Below are 17489 nucleotides of genomic sequence, written 5' to 3'. Positions count from 1 at the left end.
TCATCTGGTCTACCTGTTTGCCTGCTCCCAAGGCATGTTTCCTTAATGGTCTGAGACCCACAGATCCTACCCACTTTCTTTGCATCTCCCTCTCTCCCCCAAGGGCTCCAGCCTTCTCACTTGAGCTCTACTGCCACCAAGGTAGAGGTTTTCTGAGCAAGTCCTTGGCAAAAGGCTTACAACCATACATTGCTCAAAAGCAGCCATGGGCTCTCTACAGCCACCAAATTTTAAATTCTTCTGCCAGAACTCAAGGCCTCTAGAAGTTGGCCCCAGCCTACCTTTCCAGCCTTAGCTTCCATGTTTCCTCTGCACAAGGCCTTCTCTCCATGACCTCTGTCTCTGTTGAGGTCAGGGGGGTTTTTCCCAGGTTTGGCAGTGCCCTTCCTCCCATTCCAACCCTGCATTCAAAACCTGTCCCTCACCTCCAAGATTCAGCTCAAGAGCAGCTCCTCCCTGAAACCCGACTTCTCTCCTATTGGCATTCTCATCACCTGTGCATCTCTCTGGAGCCTTCCATTCACCAAGCACGACACAGGCCAGCAAGGTGGTCTCACTACTACCCCATTCCACAGATTGGGAAAATGAGGATCAGAGAGATGGAGAAACTTACACAAAATCACACAGCCAGTGCTGCCCTGGGTGAGAGACATTTCTGTCTTTCTTTTATTCCCCACCCAGACTCCCCATTCCCTGAGGACAGGAACTGTTGTCCCCAGAGCTCTCAGCACAGGGCTGGCCGCAGGAAGTCCGCAGTAACCATCCACCAGATAGAATTGACTAGAATGCTTGCAATAGGCACCAAACTCAGGATGTCCGTCCTCGCCCAAACCCCCCCTCCAAGGGTACCACACCATCCAGTCTCTCCGAAGACTAAGAGTCATCCCTGCTCCTCACCACCATACTCCCGCATCTGCCTACGCCAGTGCCTATAAACTCTGCCCCCCAAAGGCTCCTGAATCCATTCTCTTCTCTGTTTCCATCCTCTTCAACCTGATCCAGGCTGCCATCATCTCTCAGCCCTGTAGCAGCTGACTTCTCTCACAGCCCTCCCCAGTGATGACAACCATCTTCTACACAGACCTGACTCTGCCCCTCCCTGCTTCAGACCCTCTACTGGGGCCCAGGGCTCTAAGGACCGGACTGAACCTCCTGATGCGGCTTCTTTGGCCTTCCGGCCTTTGCTTCCTGTGCTCCAGTCACCCTGGTCTTCTCTGGATTCTGTGGGCACCTAGAACTTTCATGCTTCCCTCTGTCCCAGAGCCTCTGCCTATATGGTACCATGACACTCACTGCAAACCCCACCCTGCCACCTACCCCTTTCCTAAGGTGTCTTTAGCTCATCTGCCAACCTCTTCAGGGAAGCCTTACTGGGCCCCCAGGTCTAGACTCCCTGGGATGCCTGCTACTCAGAGCTCCATGTTCCTTTCCTTCATGACCTTTCTAGTTGCAATGACGTGTTTATTTATGCAATGTCATTCCTGTCTGTCTCTACCAGACACAAGCTCCATGAGGGCAGGCCCTGACTGGCCAGGCCCCAGTGCAAAGTGCCTGACAGATAAATATGGTTGAATGAGCCATCTGGATCCTTTCTCCATCCAAGCCACACTCTGTCTGTAGGGGTGCTCTGCCCAGGACTGGGACAAGTGAGAAGACTGGGATTCCCCCATCCCCCACTCAACCCCAGCCCCAGAAACTCCCGAATCCCAGGTTTGCCAGGAAGAACTGGTGGCCGAGGTAGAACAGAAAGACACCAGGCACCTGTGGCCAAGGTTTCCTTGTTGGGGGGGAGGGGGTGAAGGAAGCAGCTGGGCTCTGGACAGATGCCTATATCTCACAGAGGTTCCCTCTACCCCTTGCTCTTTTCCCTTTCAGATCCAAGCTTCAAAGGAGCCTTTGCACCCACCTCCTAGGCACTAGGACCAGACTTCCAGCTGTGATGAGAGACTCCCTAGGCCCCGCCCCCTAGGCTGGCAGCTCGCCTGGGGTGGAGGCTGCATGCTTGTGAGCCTCAGCATCAGAAGACAGCCCCAGGAAGGGATGAGGAGCCAGAGATACCGGAAGAGAATACGAGAGAAAGAGAAGGAGGGAGGAGAGTGTGGGTGGAGGGGTTGGGACAATGGGACCGATGCAGAGGAAAGAAAGAGGAGGAAAAGATCTAAGAAAAGGAAGGAAAATAGATGACCAGGAGAAATAGGGGTGGGGTAGGGGGATGAAAGAATAGGAAAAAGGAAGGCAGTGGGGAAAGAGATCGGGGCTAAAGTGAGTACAGAACAGAACCAAACCAGAAAGACAGAAATAGCAGTTCAATGAAGCCTGCTGTGCCCCCAGACCAGGAGAGGGCTAGAGATGCCATCAAGCCGTGCCAGGCCCCCGGCCCAGGAGCTCACACTCCAGCAGGAAAAGATGGACGCTGACTCGTCACTTGAGATCACCAGAGAACAGAATCCAGCACCTGTTCTCGGTTGGGACCCACTGGGGACCTGGTGAGGTGGCTGGAGTGGACCTGGGGAGTCTTAATGTCACTAATGGATCATGCCCCAGCCCATCTCCCCCAGAATCATCCCAGCCCCGTCCCTGGCTCCTCTGCCTCCACTTCCCCCTACTTGGACTCCCCCCACCACAACCCAAGAATGGGGCGGACCCTGCCAGGACTAGAAATCAAGACTTCTCTTCAAGAGCCTGGATAGAGGGCACACTCTAGAAAAGAATGAGGTGCTGGCTGGGCCTAGATGTGGGTATCTTAGAGGAGGGAGAGCCAAAAGTAGGGGGGGACCCAGAGAAAGAGCTCAGGAGAGGGAAGGGTGGAGAAAGAACCAGAGTCCCATGGGAGAGGAAGAGGAGGAAGGCAGGGGACAGACAGACAGGAGTAAGGGTGGGAGAGAGCGGGGAAAGAAAGACCGAAGGAGGATCGGGCATCTACTCACTCTCCTCCCCTCACAGCTGAACTCCTCCAAGCTCTGTGCACTCTGACTCCATTTCCTGGCCTCCTACCTGTTCCTCAGCCCCCTCTAGTCTGGCTTCCTCACCCATCACTCCACCAAAACTTAGGGCACTCATCAATGACCACCATGCTGCCAAACCCAGGGGGCATTTTGCCCCTTAATGGTACTAATTCTCTCTGCAGCATCTAATTCTCCATCCTTCTAGAACAATCCTCCCTTGCATACATGACACCCACCATCCTTCTCCTCCTTGCCCTCTGCTCCCACTCTTGTCCTGTCTCCTGTGCAGAGGGGCTCCTCCTCCCCTTCCCACTCCTTCAGCCCCCAAGGGTCCTCAGGCTCTGTCCCAGCCCTTCATCTCTCCTCCCTCCATGCTTACTCTGGAGACAACTCCTTCCACACCATTGTCCTGGGGGCCCCTGTTTGTCTTTCCTCCGAGCTCCAGACCAAACACGCAAGGGTAGCCCCCACCTTTCTGACAGGATGTCTCACAGGCACCTAACACTCCACACGGACAAACTTCATTCCTCATCTTCCCTCTAAACCTGGAAAAGATGAAGAGACAGAGGGACATCTCCGAAGGTTGAGGGACTTGGGTTGAGGCTGAGGCTGAGAGAGAGCAGAGCTGTGCCTAGAAGCTAAGGGACACAGCTGAGGACCCAAGGGCCAGGCCGGTGCAATGTTGAGCAAAGGGAGGGAGAGGGAACCCCACACACTTGAGGTCTGTCCCATACTCTGCCCCCAGGGACCCTGAATAGGACCAGAGCAGAGCTCTGTGACAGGGATCCGTGGAAACCAAGCTGTGAACTATAGCGACACTCTCAGACCCCCTCCCCTTCTCTCTCCTCAAACCTCTCCTAAGGACCCTCTCTCTACTACCCGTTGGCGCCAGGGTGGGGGGAGAGGAACATTCTGGAAGGTCAAGACTGGGGAAGGAGGGCAGGGGAACTTCAGAGCAGCTGGAAAGGGCTGATCTCCCCCCCCCCCACACACACACCAGGTGCCCTACTTCTCCCTAGTCCCACACCACAGATTCCAGACCAGGGGCTTGGGGGGCTCCCGATAGAGGGGGCCACTGGGGATCACAGGCCTGCCCCGTCTCTCAAGGAAGGAGGGCACTTGGGGAAATTTGGAGAGGGAGAGAACTCAGAGCTCAGCACTTTCCTCTTTCTGTTTTTCTTCTTGAGGAATTTTTTTCCCTAAGTGCTGATGACTTTACCATTGCTTGGGGGTGTGTGGGGGGAGATTTTGGCTTTTGTTCCCCCCCCAACTCCAAATGCCCAACTGAAGTCTAACATTCCACAAGAAGCCAGAGCTTCAGAGTTTCCTAAAGATGAGGTGGCGTCTCCTCCCCTGTCTTAGCTCCCTCCCTCATCACCCCCCCCCAAGTCTCAAGCCCAAGGAGGCCCAGCCAGGCTGGGAGGAGACCCCAAGCACATTCTTCCTCTCACTGTCATGCTGCAGAAATTAAAGACACATCTTCGGGCTGGGCGCCCGCCAAGCGTTTCAAGTTGAAAGTGGCAGAGGAGGCCCTGGGCCTCAGCTCTATGCCACGTGTAAAGAATGCTTGGAAAGCCTCTGCCCACAGCTCCTGGGACAGAGGTCTGAAACTGGATGTTGGGGCCGTGGCTGTCACACATCACACACACACGCAGAGCCCACCCCCAACTCCAGGGGTCCCCGAACATCCTTCAGAACCCCGGGTCTGAGACGTAGCAACTCCTTGTCATTTGAGGCTCCATCTCTTCTTTAAGACAGGCCTGGGATGCCTGGGCCAGCAGCGCCCAGGGAGGGGACTGGAGGCTGGAGTCCTGGCTTCGAGAACTCAGCCAGGGAGGTGGGCAGGTCATGGCAACCCTCATCCCAAGCCTGTGACACCCCTTCCCAGATAGTCACTGCAGAGGGACAGGACCCTTGTCCCCCTTGTCCCTGACCCCCAGGAGGTGGAGTGGGGGGGGATTGCCATCTCAGCAGCCCAATGCTGTCCTGCCCTGCCGTCGCTGGCACTAGGCGGGGGCAGATCCTGGGCCACAAGTCGCTGCCACATGGTGGGGATAATTGATGAAGGCCCGTCCCTCCATTGCTGTCTGCAGCCCTGCCTCTCTGGAAACTCTATATTTTCCCTTTAATTATAGCCCCTGCACTCTCCCTCCGCTGCCCCACCCGCACCGCTCATCCTGGCTGCCCACGGCCTACGTGGCTCCCTCCCCTTCTGTTCCCTTGGTCTTTTTTTTTTTTTTCCTTTGCCTTCGTTGCACAAAACCAGCTGGGGGAGGGCGTGGAGAGGGGCGGGGGGGGGAGGCAATGGAATTTTGGATGGTTTGGGGGAGGCGGGACTCCCCGCTTCCACGTTTGCAGCTCTGCAGTGTTGGGGGTGGGGTACCCAGGCAGGAGGGACTGGAGTTGATGGACACTGCAAAGGGACCCCAACTGCCTTCTCTTGGGCCCACAGATTTTGGTAGGGCCAAGAGTAGAGTGCTGTTGGGAGGTTGGGACGTGGGGAAGGGAGGACACTGGCTTCTGGGGCATTCCCCCAAATACAGCCTGTTGTTCTTGGGGTCTCCACCCCCCTTTCAGGGTACAGATGATTCCTGGTTCCAGGGGCAGAGAGCAATGCCTTCGGTTTTCAGGAAAGAGGTGGGGAAGTGGGGAACATCCTCTAAAATAAGGTCACTCGACCTTCCCTGCAATTCCATCCCAAACCCCCAAAGGCAAGCCTCCCCCTCACACCCAAATTCGCCCATATGCCCCAACCTTGAGTCCAGGTACGACCAGGGAGGGGCTTTCTGCAGCGCTGAGAAGGAGCACCCCCTCTCTGGTCCAAAGTCTTTTACCCAAGTGCTCCCAGGTTTGACTCTGCGGGGGCGGGAGGGTCTCTAACCAGGCCCTGGCCACCGCCTGGCCAGCGCTCACCCAAGACCCTTTTCTAGGTCCCTAGTGATCACAGCTGCCCCTGTGCAAACTCACTGCTCTGGGGGGAAGAGTCCCAGGAGCTTCCCGCCGCCACTCTGCTGCCCTATCGCTTAACCCCCCCGCTCTTCCTCCTGGAGAGATCACACAAATTTCTCACCGGTGTCTCAGCCTCCCTACCCCATCTCTCTGAGTCACACCTTGCATTTGGGGGAGAGCATTTCAGTCCATCTTGGAGCCTGGAGCATGGCAGAACTGACGTCCTCACAATAAACCCCCTCTTGCCAACAAACCCCCACCCAAGTATCTCATTCCTAATGTCTGCAAAGGAATCTCTAACTTGTTTCCGAGATATGGCTGAGCTCCGTATCCCGCCACACCAGAAGACACCCTTAAACAGGCACATCTTTTAAATGTGCTGGTTCTCCTGTTTTAGAAGAGCACCCGGCCTCTTCATACCCATCCCTTAGTTCTTGCCCAGGATGTCTGTAGGGTGAATGAGGCATGGCCAGGACTACCTGCTCCAGATCACCCTCATTCCTTCCACCTCTGGAAGCTTCTCCTCCCCGCTCCCCAGTTCCAGTTCCTCCAGATGGGGGAGTCCCAGGAAGAAAGCCCAAGGGGCACCACTACCCACTCTTTAGCCCACGCTATACCGAGGACTTAGCCGAACCTCAGCCCCAGCATCTCTGGCTCGGGCTGGGCTGGGGGGCTGGGGAGGCCGAGCTGCGAAGGGGGGAGATGTGCGGTGGACTCCCTTCCCTTCCCTCCTCCTCCCCCTCTCCCTTCCAACTCCCAAATTGGGGGCCGGGCCAGGCAGCTCTGATTGGCTGGGGGACGGGCCGCCGGCTCCCCCTCTCCCAGGGGCAGAGTTCCTCCCCGCTCTCCATCAGGACGGTATAAAAGGGGCCCCGGCCAGTCGTCGGAGCAGACGGGAGTTTCTCCTCGGGGTCGGAGCAGGAGGCACGCGGAGTGTGAGGCCACGCATGAGCGGACGCTAACCCCCACCCCAGCCGCAAAGAGTCTACATGTCTAGGGTCTAGACATGTTCAGCTTTGTGGACCTCCGGCTCCTGCTCCTCGTAGCGGCCACCGCCCTCCTGACGCACGGCCAAGAGGAGGGCCAAGAAGAAGAAGACAGTAAGTCGCAAACTTTGAGGGAGTGCAGGGCTACTTGGTATCTTGCCCTGCGCTCGGTCCCGGGGGTCCACGACTTACTGAATCTCGGGATGCTCCGGAGGCTCAGGGATGGAAGGGAGATGGTGAGGGCTTTTCTCGGGCGCCGTGACAGAGAAGGCAGTGCACCCTGGGGGGGAGGGTGGAGATGAACGCCCCCGAGAGGGCAGGAGGGAGCGCCGCGGGAGTTGGCACAGGAGGGAGTCCCGAGCGCTCACTGTGGAGTACCACGGGGGAATTCGGGGCGGGGGGCGGTCTGGGGGCTGGCTGAGGGGAAAGTACGTCGAAGATGGGACGGGGGCGCCGTGCTGGGAGTTTGGAGCACAAGATGTAAAAGCTATCGGGAAGGCTGTGGGATGATTCATAAGGAAAGATTGTTTGCCCTCTCTGCAGGCTAGACAGTGTTGCTGGGGCCGCGGGGGTGCTGGGCTGAGGGGGGAGGGGGCGCGGAGAGTGGGCGGGTTGGAGGATGAGAAACTTTGGCGCGGACTTGGCAGGGCGGGGTCCTGGCGCCCTCTGCTGATCCGCACTGAATCCCGTGCCTCCCCGTCCAGCGCTTCCTCGCGCAGGAACTTCATTAAGTGGACGGGCGTTATTGCCTGTTGTGGACCCCACCTCTTAGTCCTGGAAAATAAAGCTAGGGCCTGGGTAGCCTCAGTCTCTGAAAGTGGCCCGTCCCAGGAAATTGCTTAGTGTTGCCCGCCACCTAGTGGCCGTCTGAGTAGAAGCCCGCGCGGTGGGCGTGGTTAGTTAGCCTCATTACTATTTGCGGACTTTTTGGTTCTTTGGCTAAAGAGTGACCCAGAGGCTCTGGCTAGTTTTAGGAAGGAGGGGTTGTCCCGAGGGAGGGCTTTTGATATGTCTAGGCGCCGGAGGTTACGTTGTATCCTACTTTGGGGGTCCAATTCAAGTCTCTGGGCGGGACCTCAGGCCACTAGGCCCCGCCCCATCATCCTAGCCCCGCCCACGCAATCCCACCTGCCCTGGGATGGGGCGGCATGGGGGCTGGACCTCCCTTCTCTCCTCCTACCGGTCCCCCGACCCTACCCCCGTCTCCACCCATACCACGCCCCCCCCCACGCCCCGAGCCTGCCCGCTTGGTGGGGCCCCTCCTGTTCTCTCTCCTCCCCACTCCCCCATCTCCCCTCCCCCATCCAGTGGCTTTTTTATTTCCCTTGGCTTTAGCGCCGATGGGCTGGGGTTGGGAGTTGGAAGCAACTCCGGCCTAAAGCTTTGTTTAAATTCCTGAGAACTGGAAAGAGTTATAGCCGCCCTGGCCAGGCGCCTCGGCGCTGTCACTGGCCCTGATGAGGAGCAGATGAGCTTTTAAGGATTTGGGGAAGGGGGGGCGGGGAGGAGGAGGCGGGAAATGGAAAATCTAAAAGTGTCCTTACGACAGACGGGAAAGGCGGGTAGGACTGGAGTCCCTGGAGCCCCGACGTGGGGGGCTCGAGCGCCGCTGACAGCCCCTCCTTTCCCCTCTTGCCCCAGTCCCACCAGTCACCTGCGTACAGAACGGCCTCAGGTACTATGACCGAGACGTATGGAAACCCGAGGCCTGCCGGATCTGTGTCTGCGACAACGGCAACGTGTTGTGCGATGACGTGATCTGCGACGAAACCAAGAACTGTCCCGGCGCCCAAGTCCCCCCGGGCGAGTGCTGCCCCGTCTGCCCCGACGGCGAGGGTACAGCTCGGGGGCCTGGGGCTGGGGGGCGGGGGGCGGGGCTGCCGGGGGCACCGGGTGCAGACCCCGCCGCTCACCCGCATCTCTTCTCCCCTAGCGTCACCTACCGACCAAGAAACCACAGGAGTGGAGGTAATCCTCTGCCCTCGACTTTTGCCAGCGGCCCGAGGGTCCTCAAGCGCTTTCCGTCTCTAACCCGGCTTCTTTTGTTTCTTTTCCCCTCCCCCTACCCTCTAGGGACCCAAGGGAGACACTGGCCCCCGAGGTCCAAGGGTAAGTAAGCGTGGCCTTCGCTTGGCTGTGGGGGCTGTAGGTGCGCGTGGCTAAGGGCCTGCGCTCACGGCTGCCCTCCCCCTCCCCCGCTGCAGGGACCTGCCGGCCCCCCTGGCCGAGATGGCATCCCCGGCCAGCCTGGACTTCCCGGCCCCCCCGGACCTCCCGGCCCCCCCGGACCTCCTGGCCTCGGAGGAGTAAGTGAAGACTCAAGACAGTCCTGGCAGGCCCTGTGTGCTCCCCTCACCTCCTGTTCTTTGTTTTTTTGTGGGTTTTTTTGGCAGATGGCATACTTTATATTTTGAAATGATTTCAAACTTACAGAAAAGTTTCAAGACTAGTGCCAAGAACTCTCACACACACTTCACAGTTTGTCGCATTTGCTTTATCAGTCTCTATGTATACATATAACTGTCGCTATTTTTCCTTCTCAACCATTTGTGCCAGAGCTAGCGGCTGATGTTATGTCCTTTTGCTCCTAAATACTTGAGTGTGTATTTCCTGAGAACAAGGACTTTCTCTTACCTGACCTTTGCACAATGATTACATTTCAAAATTCTAACATTGACACATAACTGTTATCTAACATATGGTCCCTGTCCAAATTTCAACAATATCCCAATAATGCCCTTTATAGCATCTTTTCTCCTGATCCAGGATCATGAATTCCATTTAACTGTCAAGTGTCTTCGGTTTCCTTTATTCTGGAACATTCCTCAGACTTTCTTTGTCTTTCATGACACTGAAATTTTTTTAAGAAGCCAGTTGCTTTGTAGAGGCCAATTCTTTTTATAAGACTGTCCCTCAATTTGGGTTGGCTGGATGTGTCCCCGTAATTAGAGTTGGGCCCTGCATTTTTGGCAGGAATATCTCACAAGTGATGTTGTTGTCCTTCTTAGTGCGTCACATCGGGAGGCAAATGTCAAAATCCCACTGTCAGTGACGTCTTCTGCCTTTCAACTCACTGATTTCTCATGCACTCTCTCTTGTTTTTTTCTAGAACTTTGCTCCCCAAATGTCTTACGGCTATGATGAGAAATCAACTGGAGGAATCTCCGTGCCTGGCCCCATGGTGAGCCACTGGGGGGCAGAGAGGACAGAAGAGGAGCCAGTGGGATCCAGACAGGATGGGCCAGTGGTGGCATATGGGGGTGGTATAGATAACTCAGGAGGTCAAGACGACCATTGGAACCTGAAGTCCAGAGAGGATGCAAGACAACTGGGTGGTCCCAACAGGAACCACTGGGAGATAGCAAGACCACACTCACATTGCACTTTCCTACAGAGGTATCGCTATGGCCTCTCTCTTTTTTTTTTTCCTTTTGTAGGGTCCTTCTGGTCCTCGTGGTCTCCCTGGCCCCCCTGGCGCACCTGTGAGTATCCAGGATGTCATCATGTACTGTCCTGCGCTTTGGTCTTTAGAAGGGAGGATTGGGATGAGGGTAGAGAAGGTGCTCTGAGAGATCTGTTAGTGATCTGGGGAAAGACTGGTAGGGACCTGTCCTTCTAACCGAATCCCTTTTTCCATGTTCTCCAGGGTCCCCAAGGTTTCCAAGGCCCCCCTGGTGAGCCTGGCGAGCCTGGAGCCTCAGTAAGTGCCCCCCAACTTGTACCCTATGCAAATGCACTGTCTCTGTACAAATACGTGGATTCTCCTATTGAAGGACCCCTCCCCCCCTGCTGTCTGGGGTCTTCCCTACCTCCTCCTTCCAATCCCAGCCTTCCCCTTCTTTTTTTCCCCCATTATCCTGGTTATTCTAATCTCCTTTCTTATTGTTTCCTCTAGGGTCCCATGGGTCCCCGTGGTCCCCCTGGCCCCCCTGGCAAGAACGGAGATGATGTAAGTAGCCCAGGCGAGAAGATCCCGTCTAGCCCCCAACACCTCCATGGGCTAGGTCCCTCTAATCTCCACTCCAGTGCCCCACCACCTTTGGGGGTGATGCCCAGAGAAAGGAGGCCAAGTTCTCCCTGATGCACGGGACGGCCCTTGAACAATGATCTCCACCCCTTGTGGGATGTCTCCCCATCTCCCCAGTGGAGGTGACCGGCCCTCCCCTCACCCCAGCCACCTTGATGCATTCCCCAAACCCGTCCCTCGGGATGAATGACTTCCTTAAGCTTCATGGCTCTGGGCATCTTAGATCTGCTCTCCATAGATAGAAATAAACAGAAATACCTTTGGAGGGACTCAAAATTCACCCAACAAGGATCTTGCAGTAGATTTAAGCTGAGCTCTAAATGCAAAGATAAGATTCTGGGTTCCTAATCCTCACCTTCGACAGCACTAAGAAAACTCAGCCCTTCCGCGCTTTTGCAGCCCACGGGGGACAGGGGCATGATGGCCTTTTCTCTTCCTTTCAGGGTGAAGCTGGAAAGCCTGGTCGTCCTGGTGAGCGTGGGCCTCCTGGACCTCAGGTGAGTGGGGATGCGTGGCTGGCCGTGGACTTTGCTACAGGGGGGCTTCATTTGGGAGCTGTGTCCCCAGTGGCAACTTCTAATGGCCCTGCCTCTCTCCTCCTTTTCTTTTCTCTCCAGGGTGCTCGGGGATTGCCTGGAACAGCTGGTCTTCCTGGAATGAAGGGACACAGAGTAAGTCCCCTTTGAGCCATCTAAGCTCCCAGAATCCCAGCATCTGACTTTTCCAGCCCCTTACCCCAAAAGATCCTGTGTGCAAGCTGGTGGGGGGTAGCTACAGAAGTCCCAAGGGATAGAGAGTAGCTATCCAAAAGAACTTCCCTCCATCGGGAAAGAAATCTCAATAAGGGGATTGGGCGAGCTCTTGGCCCAGTTGGGGTTTAGTCTAGTGCAGAGACAGAGGCTGCGGTGACCTCCTGAGGCACCTTCTCAGCTCAGAGTGGGAACCAAGGTGGTCCACCCCTTCCAGCGGGACTCACCTTGGCCCTTCTTCCTATCTTAGGGTTTCAGTGGTTTGGATGGTGCCAAGGGAGATGCTGGTCCTGCTGGTCCCAAGGTAAGAAGATGCCCAAATGTCGTGGGCCTCATCCTCCCCCCCCAATTCCCACCCCATGAACGAATTCCTGACTGTATTCTCTATTCTCTAGGGTGAGCCCGGTAGCCCTGGTGAAAATGGAGCTCCTGGTCAGATGGTGAGTGTGCCCAGGTCTAGAAGGAAGAGAGGGAGCAGGGTATAGGGGCACGATGAGGTTTGGGGGGAAAGGGTAGGGTCTCCCATCTTATGTGGCTTTTCTGGCTTTTGTTGTCAGGGCCCCCGTGGTCTGCCTGGTGAGAGAGGTCGCCCTGGAGCCCCTGGCCCTGCTGTAAGTACTCCTGGCCCCTTGGGGGACGCCTGGGCTCTGGCAGGAGTTCCTGATGAGTTACAGGGACTGGCCCGTGCCCATCGCACGTAACTGGGGCTTCCCCTCTCTCCGGCAGGGTGCTCGTGGAAACGATGGTGCTACTGGTGCTGCTGGGCCCCCTGTGAGTATGGCCCTTGACCTCAGGCCTGGGAGTGGGGAGGGCTCTCAGTGTCAGCTCTTGGCGGGGGAGGGGCATGTGCCTCGGAATCCCAGGACCTCTTCTGTCACAGGCTGGGACTTGCCGCTGCCACCTTCCTTCTTGACATTTCCATTTCATTCACAGGGTCCCACTGGCCCCGCTGGTCCTCCTGGCTTCCCTGGTGCTGTTGGTGCTAAGGTGAGCCCCCTGCCCTCCTCTGAGCACAGCTCCCACAGGCCAAGGGATGGGTATCTCTCTGCTCCCCAAACCGGAGGGACCCAGCGAAGCCTATTCCCCTCTGTCCTGGGATCCTCTTCTCCCATCTGGGAGTCTTGATTCTTGGGCTTCCTGTCCCTCCCCTCCCCCCACCCCGACATCCAAAGGTGAGGTTGGGCTCCCAGGCTGGCTCCTGACATGTCCTTTTCTTCCCATCCAGGGTGAAGCTGGTCCCCAAGGAGCCCGTGGCTCTGAAGGTCCCCAGGGTGTGCGTGGTGAGCCCGGCCCCCCTGGCCCTGCTGGTGCTGCTGGCCCTGCTGTGAGTGTCGTCTCCTAACCGCCCGGGCCCGCCGGGCCACTCCCCAGTTCCCAGTCCCGGCCTGTCACTCACCCCCTCTCTCTGTGCCACAGGGAAACCCTGGTGCTGACGGACAGCCTGGTGCTAAAGGTGCTAATGTACGTACCCCGTGGGTGTCAGAGCTGCCCCGGTGCCCCCCTGCCACCGGCCCCTTGCCCTCCGCTCCGGGCTCAACCTCTTCTGCTTCCCACAGGGCGCTCCTGGCATTGCTGGCGCTCCCGGCTTCCCCGGTGCCCGAGGCCCTTCTGGACCCCAGGGCCCCAGCGGTCCTCCTGGCCCCAAGGGTAACAGCGTAAGTACCCCTCTGTCACCAGTGGCCCAGCCCACGCACTGGCTCCAGTGTGCCCCCCCCCGGGGAGCAGGAGGAGCCAGGCCAGCTGAGTACCCCCGACTCCCTGCTCATCCTCTTTTCCTCCCTGGTGCAGGGTGAACCCGGTGCTCCCGGCAACAAAGGAGACACTGGCGCCAAGGGAGAGCCCGTAAGTTCCCCCACAGCTCAGCCTGTCTGCCCTGGGAACGCCTGGGGGGAGACCCCAGGGGGATGGGAGCCCTCACTGCTGGCCTTCCCCTGGCCTCTGCCCTCTCCAGGGCCCCACTGGTATTCAAGGCCCCCCTGGCCCTGCTGGGGAAGAAGGAAAGCGAGGAGCCCGAGGTGAACCCGGACCCACTGGCCTGCCTGGACCCCCCGGCGAGCGTGTAAGTTCCCCCTTCTTTGTCCCCCAGCGCCAGCCTGGCGCCCCCATGTTGGAGCTCACCGGTCTCTTCTCCCCCTGCAGGGCGGACCTGGTAGCCGTGGTTTCCCTGGTGCAGATGGTGTCGCTGGTCCCAAGGTCAGCTCCCTTCACGGCTAGGCTGCCACCCTGCTGCGCCCCAGGCATTCCCTTCCTGTCCCCGTGGAGTCGCCCCCCACCTCCTGCCCCAGTCATTACGCTCCAGACCGTGGCTGCGGACTCTCTTCACACTGGGCTTCACCTTGACCTTCCCCCTTCCACCAGTGCCCCTCAGAGCACCCCACTCTGCCCCACCGGGAGGAGTAAGAAGCTGGCCCATGGTAAAGAAGCCCAGACTTGAGACCCTGATTGTCCCTCTGACTCCCCCAACCAGGGTCCCGCTGGTGAACGTGGCTCTCCTGGCCCCGCTGGCCCCAAAGGTTCCCCTGGTGAAGCGGGTCGTCCCGGTGAAGCTGGTCTGCCTGGTGCCAAGGTGAGCCCGGCCCCTCTGCCCCGCTTGTCCTGAGACCATGCCCGTCCTGGGTGGGGTCTGAAATGAGGCGCCCCGCACCAGGACCGTGGATCTGCCTCCTGAGGTGGCCCCTCCCCTCCTCGGTCCCCCTTCTCCCCACCTGGCTCACACCTGTCTGCCTCCCCCTAGGGTCTGACTGGAAGTCCTGGCAGCCCCGGTCCAGATGGCAAAACTGGCCCCCCTGTAAGTATCACTCCCCCCGGGGCCCCTCCCACTCTCCCGAACACCCACCCTCTGTCCTCACCTCCGATTCTGTGCCTTCCGTCCTTAGGGTCCCGCTGGTCAAGATGGTCGCCCCGGCCCCCCAGGCCCCCCCGGTGCCCGTGGTCAGGCTGGCGTGATGGGATTCCCTGGGCCTAAAGGTGCTGCTGTGAGTATTCATGGAGGAAAGTTGCAGAGCCAGGGGCAGGCACTCCTGGGAGATGAGAGTCCTGGGCACCAGTCCCAGTGTTGCCACTGACTTGCTGTGTGGCCTCGGGCCACTCACTGCCCCTCTCTGGGCCTCAGTCTCCCTATTCAGAAAATGAGACCTCTCCTGGCTCTCCTCCCATCGCCCTCTCCTTGGAAATAAGTATTGCTGGAATAGCCCCCCCACACACACACAGAGGGGTAGACTGGGCCTGTAATATGATAGTCACCCCTAAATCTTGGGGAGTTCTTGGAGGTTGAAAAGGAGGGTCCAGAGGAGAAGAAAGCCCTTTGCAGCTCAGGTCACCATGGGCATTTGGTGGCATGAAGGAAGGGAGAGGGTGGGGGCAGCAGCCTGAAGGGACACGTGGTCTGGGGGGAGAGGGCTCAAGGAGACACGAAGGGACCAGCGGTAACAGCCAGCCAAGCGTACCAGAGCCGGGAGAAAAGAAAACCCCTTAAAAAATGTCACTCGGGGTAAACCAGAAGGACCCAGGAGGCCTGGCTTCCCATTTAAGCCCCCTTGACTCTGACTCTCTTTCCCCACAGGGAGAGCCTGGCAAGGCTGGAGAGCGAGGTGTGCCTGGCCCCCCTGGTGCTGTTGTGAGTATTGCCCTGTGGTCCCTGCCCCCAAACTGCCCCTGCTCGTGACACATCCCCTCCTCACATGAGGGGCACAGAACGGGCAGCCCCTCATCAGGGCAGCGGAAGCCCCCAGCGGGGTCTGCTCTGTGCCCTGCTCAGGCGCCCCACTGGCCCCTCTGCCTCTAGCAGCTGCCCTCCTCCCCTGCCACCTCCTCCCCACCCTGAGTCCTTTGCTCTCTCCCCACAGGGTCCTGCTGGCAAAGACGGAGAAGCTGGGGCTCAGGGACCCCCTGGCCCTGCTGTAAGTGTCCCTGACAGGCAGTCTGGGGAGGGGGCACTGTGGAGACACCCCGTCCCCCTTTTCTCCTGGACCTTCCTGTGACCACAGCGTTCTCTCTGTGACAGGGCCCCGCTGGCGAGAGAGGCGAACAAGGCCCAGCTGGCTCCCCCGGATTCCAGGTGAGGCCTCCCACCTGGCAGGGGGTGAAGGTCTGGGGTCCCCCTTGTTCTTTTTCAGAGTCTAATCTCACCCTTTCCTTCCCTCCCCCATTTCCCAGGGTCTCCCTGGCCCCGCTGGTCCTCCCGGTGAAGCAGGCAAACCCGGTGAACAGGTAAGAGGTCGCAGGCGGCCAGAGAGGTGGGGAATGCAGGGCACCTCAAGGGAGAGGCCAGCCCTCCTAGCTAAACAGATAACCAGCAGCTGGAGGGATCCAGGTTAGACACCCCGCAGGACTTCCCGTCATGAAGGGAGCCACACAGAGGGAAGCAGAGAGCTGAACATCTGCATGATATGATCAGGACGGCCCGCGTGGCTGCTGGCCCGGATGACTTTTTTTTTTTTTTTTTTGAGCTGCCGGGATAACTCTGACGTTTCCCTGAGCGCAGATTTTGGGGAGGGGGCTGTCTCTGACACAGCCCCAGGAGGAAGAGAGAGCTAAGCCCAGTTCAGGCCTGAGAAGGACTTGGTCTCTAATGACAGACCCCGAGGGCCAGCCCCCAGGAGGAGAACAAGAATGCTTTCGCGTGGGGAGGGCCAAGGTGGGGTTGGCTCACTCTCTGTCCCTCCCTCCCCCTCAGGGTGTTCCTGGCGACCTTGGTGCCCCCGGCCCCTCCGGAGCAAGAGTAAGTAGAGCCTCTTGCTGTTCCTGCTGAGATGCCCAATGCTTGGCCCTGTCTCTGGAGCAGCCATCACGCGCCCTGTCCTTCCCTTCCAGGGCGAGAGAGGTTTCCCCGGTGAACGTGGTGTGCAAGGTCCCCCCGGCCCCGCAGGTCCCCGTGGAGCCAACGGTGCCCCTGGCAATGATGGTGCTAAGGTGAGGGCAGCAGGGGGACCGGGTCCAGCCCCTCTTGAGGCGGGGGTGCCTGGCTGTGGCCAAAGCCCCCCAAGATGTGGGTGAGGAATGGGAGAGGGACAGGACGGGGTGGGGTCCATGTGCAGCCCGAAGTTCTGGGCTGGGAGCCTTCTTAATCCTCAGCACCGAGACTGGGAGGTATCAAGAGGGGGCTCAGGGCTGTGACCCAGTCCTGGGACCCCAGGCCTCATGCCAGTCCTCTTGGTTGTCACCTAGGGTGATGCTGGTGCCCCCGGAGCCCCAGGTAGCCAGGGCGCTCCTGGCCTTCAGGGAATGCCTGGTGAACGAGGCGCAGCTGGGCTTCCCGGCCCTAAGGGTGACAGAGTAAGTTACCCCCCACCCCCACAGCTGTGCAGGCTCCCATCTCTGTCTCCCTCTGCTTTGAACGCCCCAGCCTCTTTCTTTACCCTCCCTGGGATCTGCCCCTCATCTCCTTAATCTTCCCTCCTTCCCCTCTGGCCTCTTGGCTGATAAATCCCTTTCCAGCCTATCCAGGCTCTTCCCTCCCCACGAATGACCATGGCATCTGGAAGAAAGGGGACCTCCTGGCTGGGGACCCCTTATCCATCCCTCTACACAGGCATGGGCCTCTTAACCTAAGTTCCATCAAAGTCCCCAAGCAGATGCCTTTTCCTCTGAAAGATCTCGAGTCCTGAGCCCATGTTGGGGGCAGGGCAGAGGTGGGGAGGAGTCCCAGACACTAGCACGGTGTTCCAGGTCACCTCCCTGTCCCACACTGGAAGTCTCAGGCTTTCCTGTGTCTTTAGGGCGACGCTGGTCCCAAAGGTGCTGACGGTTCTCCTGGCAAAGATGGTGTCCGTGGTCTGACTGGACCCATTGGTCCTCCTGGCCCCGCCGGTGCCCCTGGTGACAAGGTAAGGTG

At 58.5% G+C, this 17489-nt stretch overlaps 1 protein-coding gene across 1 annotated transcript in view; it reads left to right on the top strand.

Moving 5' to 3' along the window:
* Nucleotides 1-6820: 6820 nt before the first annotated feature.
* Nucleotides 6821-17489, top strand: part of COL1A1 (collagen type I alpha 1 chain) — a 17306-nt gene continuing 6637 nt past the window's right edge. Inside the window, 33 exon segments of the mRNA XM_040640811.1 lie at nt 6821-6994; nt 8522-8716; nt 8814-8848; nt 8954-8989; nt 9085-9186; nt 9990-10061; nt 10318-10362; nt 10527-10580; nt 10776-10829; nt 11351-11404; nt 11525-11578; nt 11907-11960; nt 12052-12096; nt 12214-12267; nt 12383-12427; nt 12590-12643; nt 12882-12980; nt 13073-13117; nt 13213-13311; nt 13445-13498; nt 13608-13715; nt 13796-13849; nt 14124-14222; nt 14391-14444; nt 14533-14631; nt 15219-15272; nt 15502-15555; nt 15660-15713; nt 15812-15865; nt 16332-16376; nt 16469-16567; nt 16823-16930; nt 17374-17481. Coding sequence (XP_040496745.1) covers nt 6901-6994; nt 8522-8716; nt 8814-8848; nt 8954-8989; nt 9085-9186; nt 9990-10061; nt 10318-10362; nt 10527-10580; nt 10776-10829; nt 11351-11404; nt 11525-11578; nt 11907-11960; nt 12052-12096; nt 12214-12267; nt 12383-12427; nt 12590-12643; nt 12882-12980; nt 13073-13117; nt 13213-13311; nt 13445-13498; nt 13608-13715; nt 13796-13849; nt 14124-14222; nt 14391-14444; nt 14533-14631; nt 15219-15272; nt 15502-15555; nt 15660-15713; nt 15812-15865; nt 16332-16376; nt 16469-16567; nt 16823-16930; nt 17374-17481 — 2334 coding nt within the window. The 5' untranslated portion in view covers nt 6821-6900.

This window comes from Ursus maritimus, unplaced genomic scaffold (genome assembly GCF_017311325.1).
Source record: "Ursus maritimus isolate PB19 unplaced genomic scaffold, ASM1731132v1 scaffold_24, whole genome shotgun sequence".
Lineage (NCBI taxonomy): Eukaryota > Metazoa > Chordata > Mammalia > Carnivora > Ursidae > Ursus > Ursus maritimus.
The sequence above is the reverse complement of the archived record's forward strand: the minus strand, read 5'-3'. Positions and strand labels throughout refer to the sequence as shown.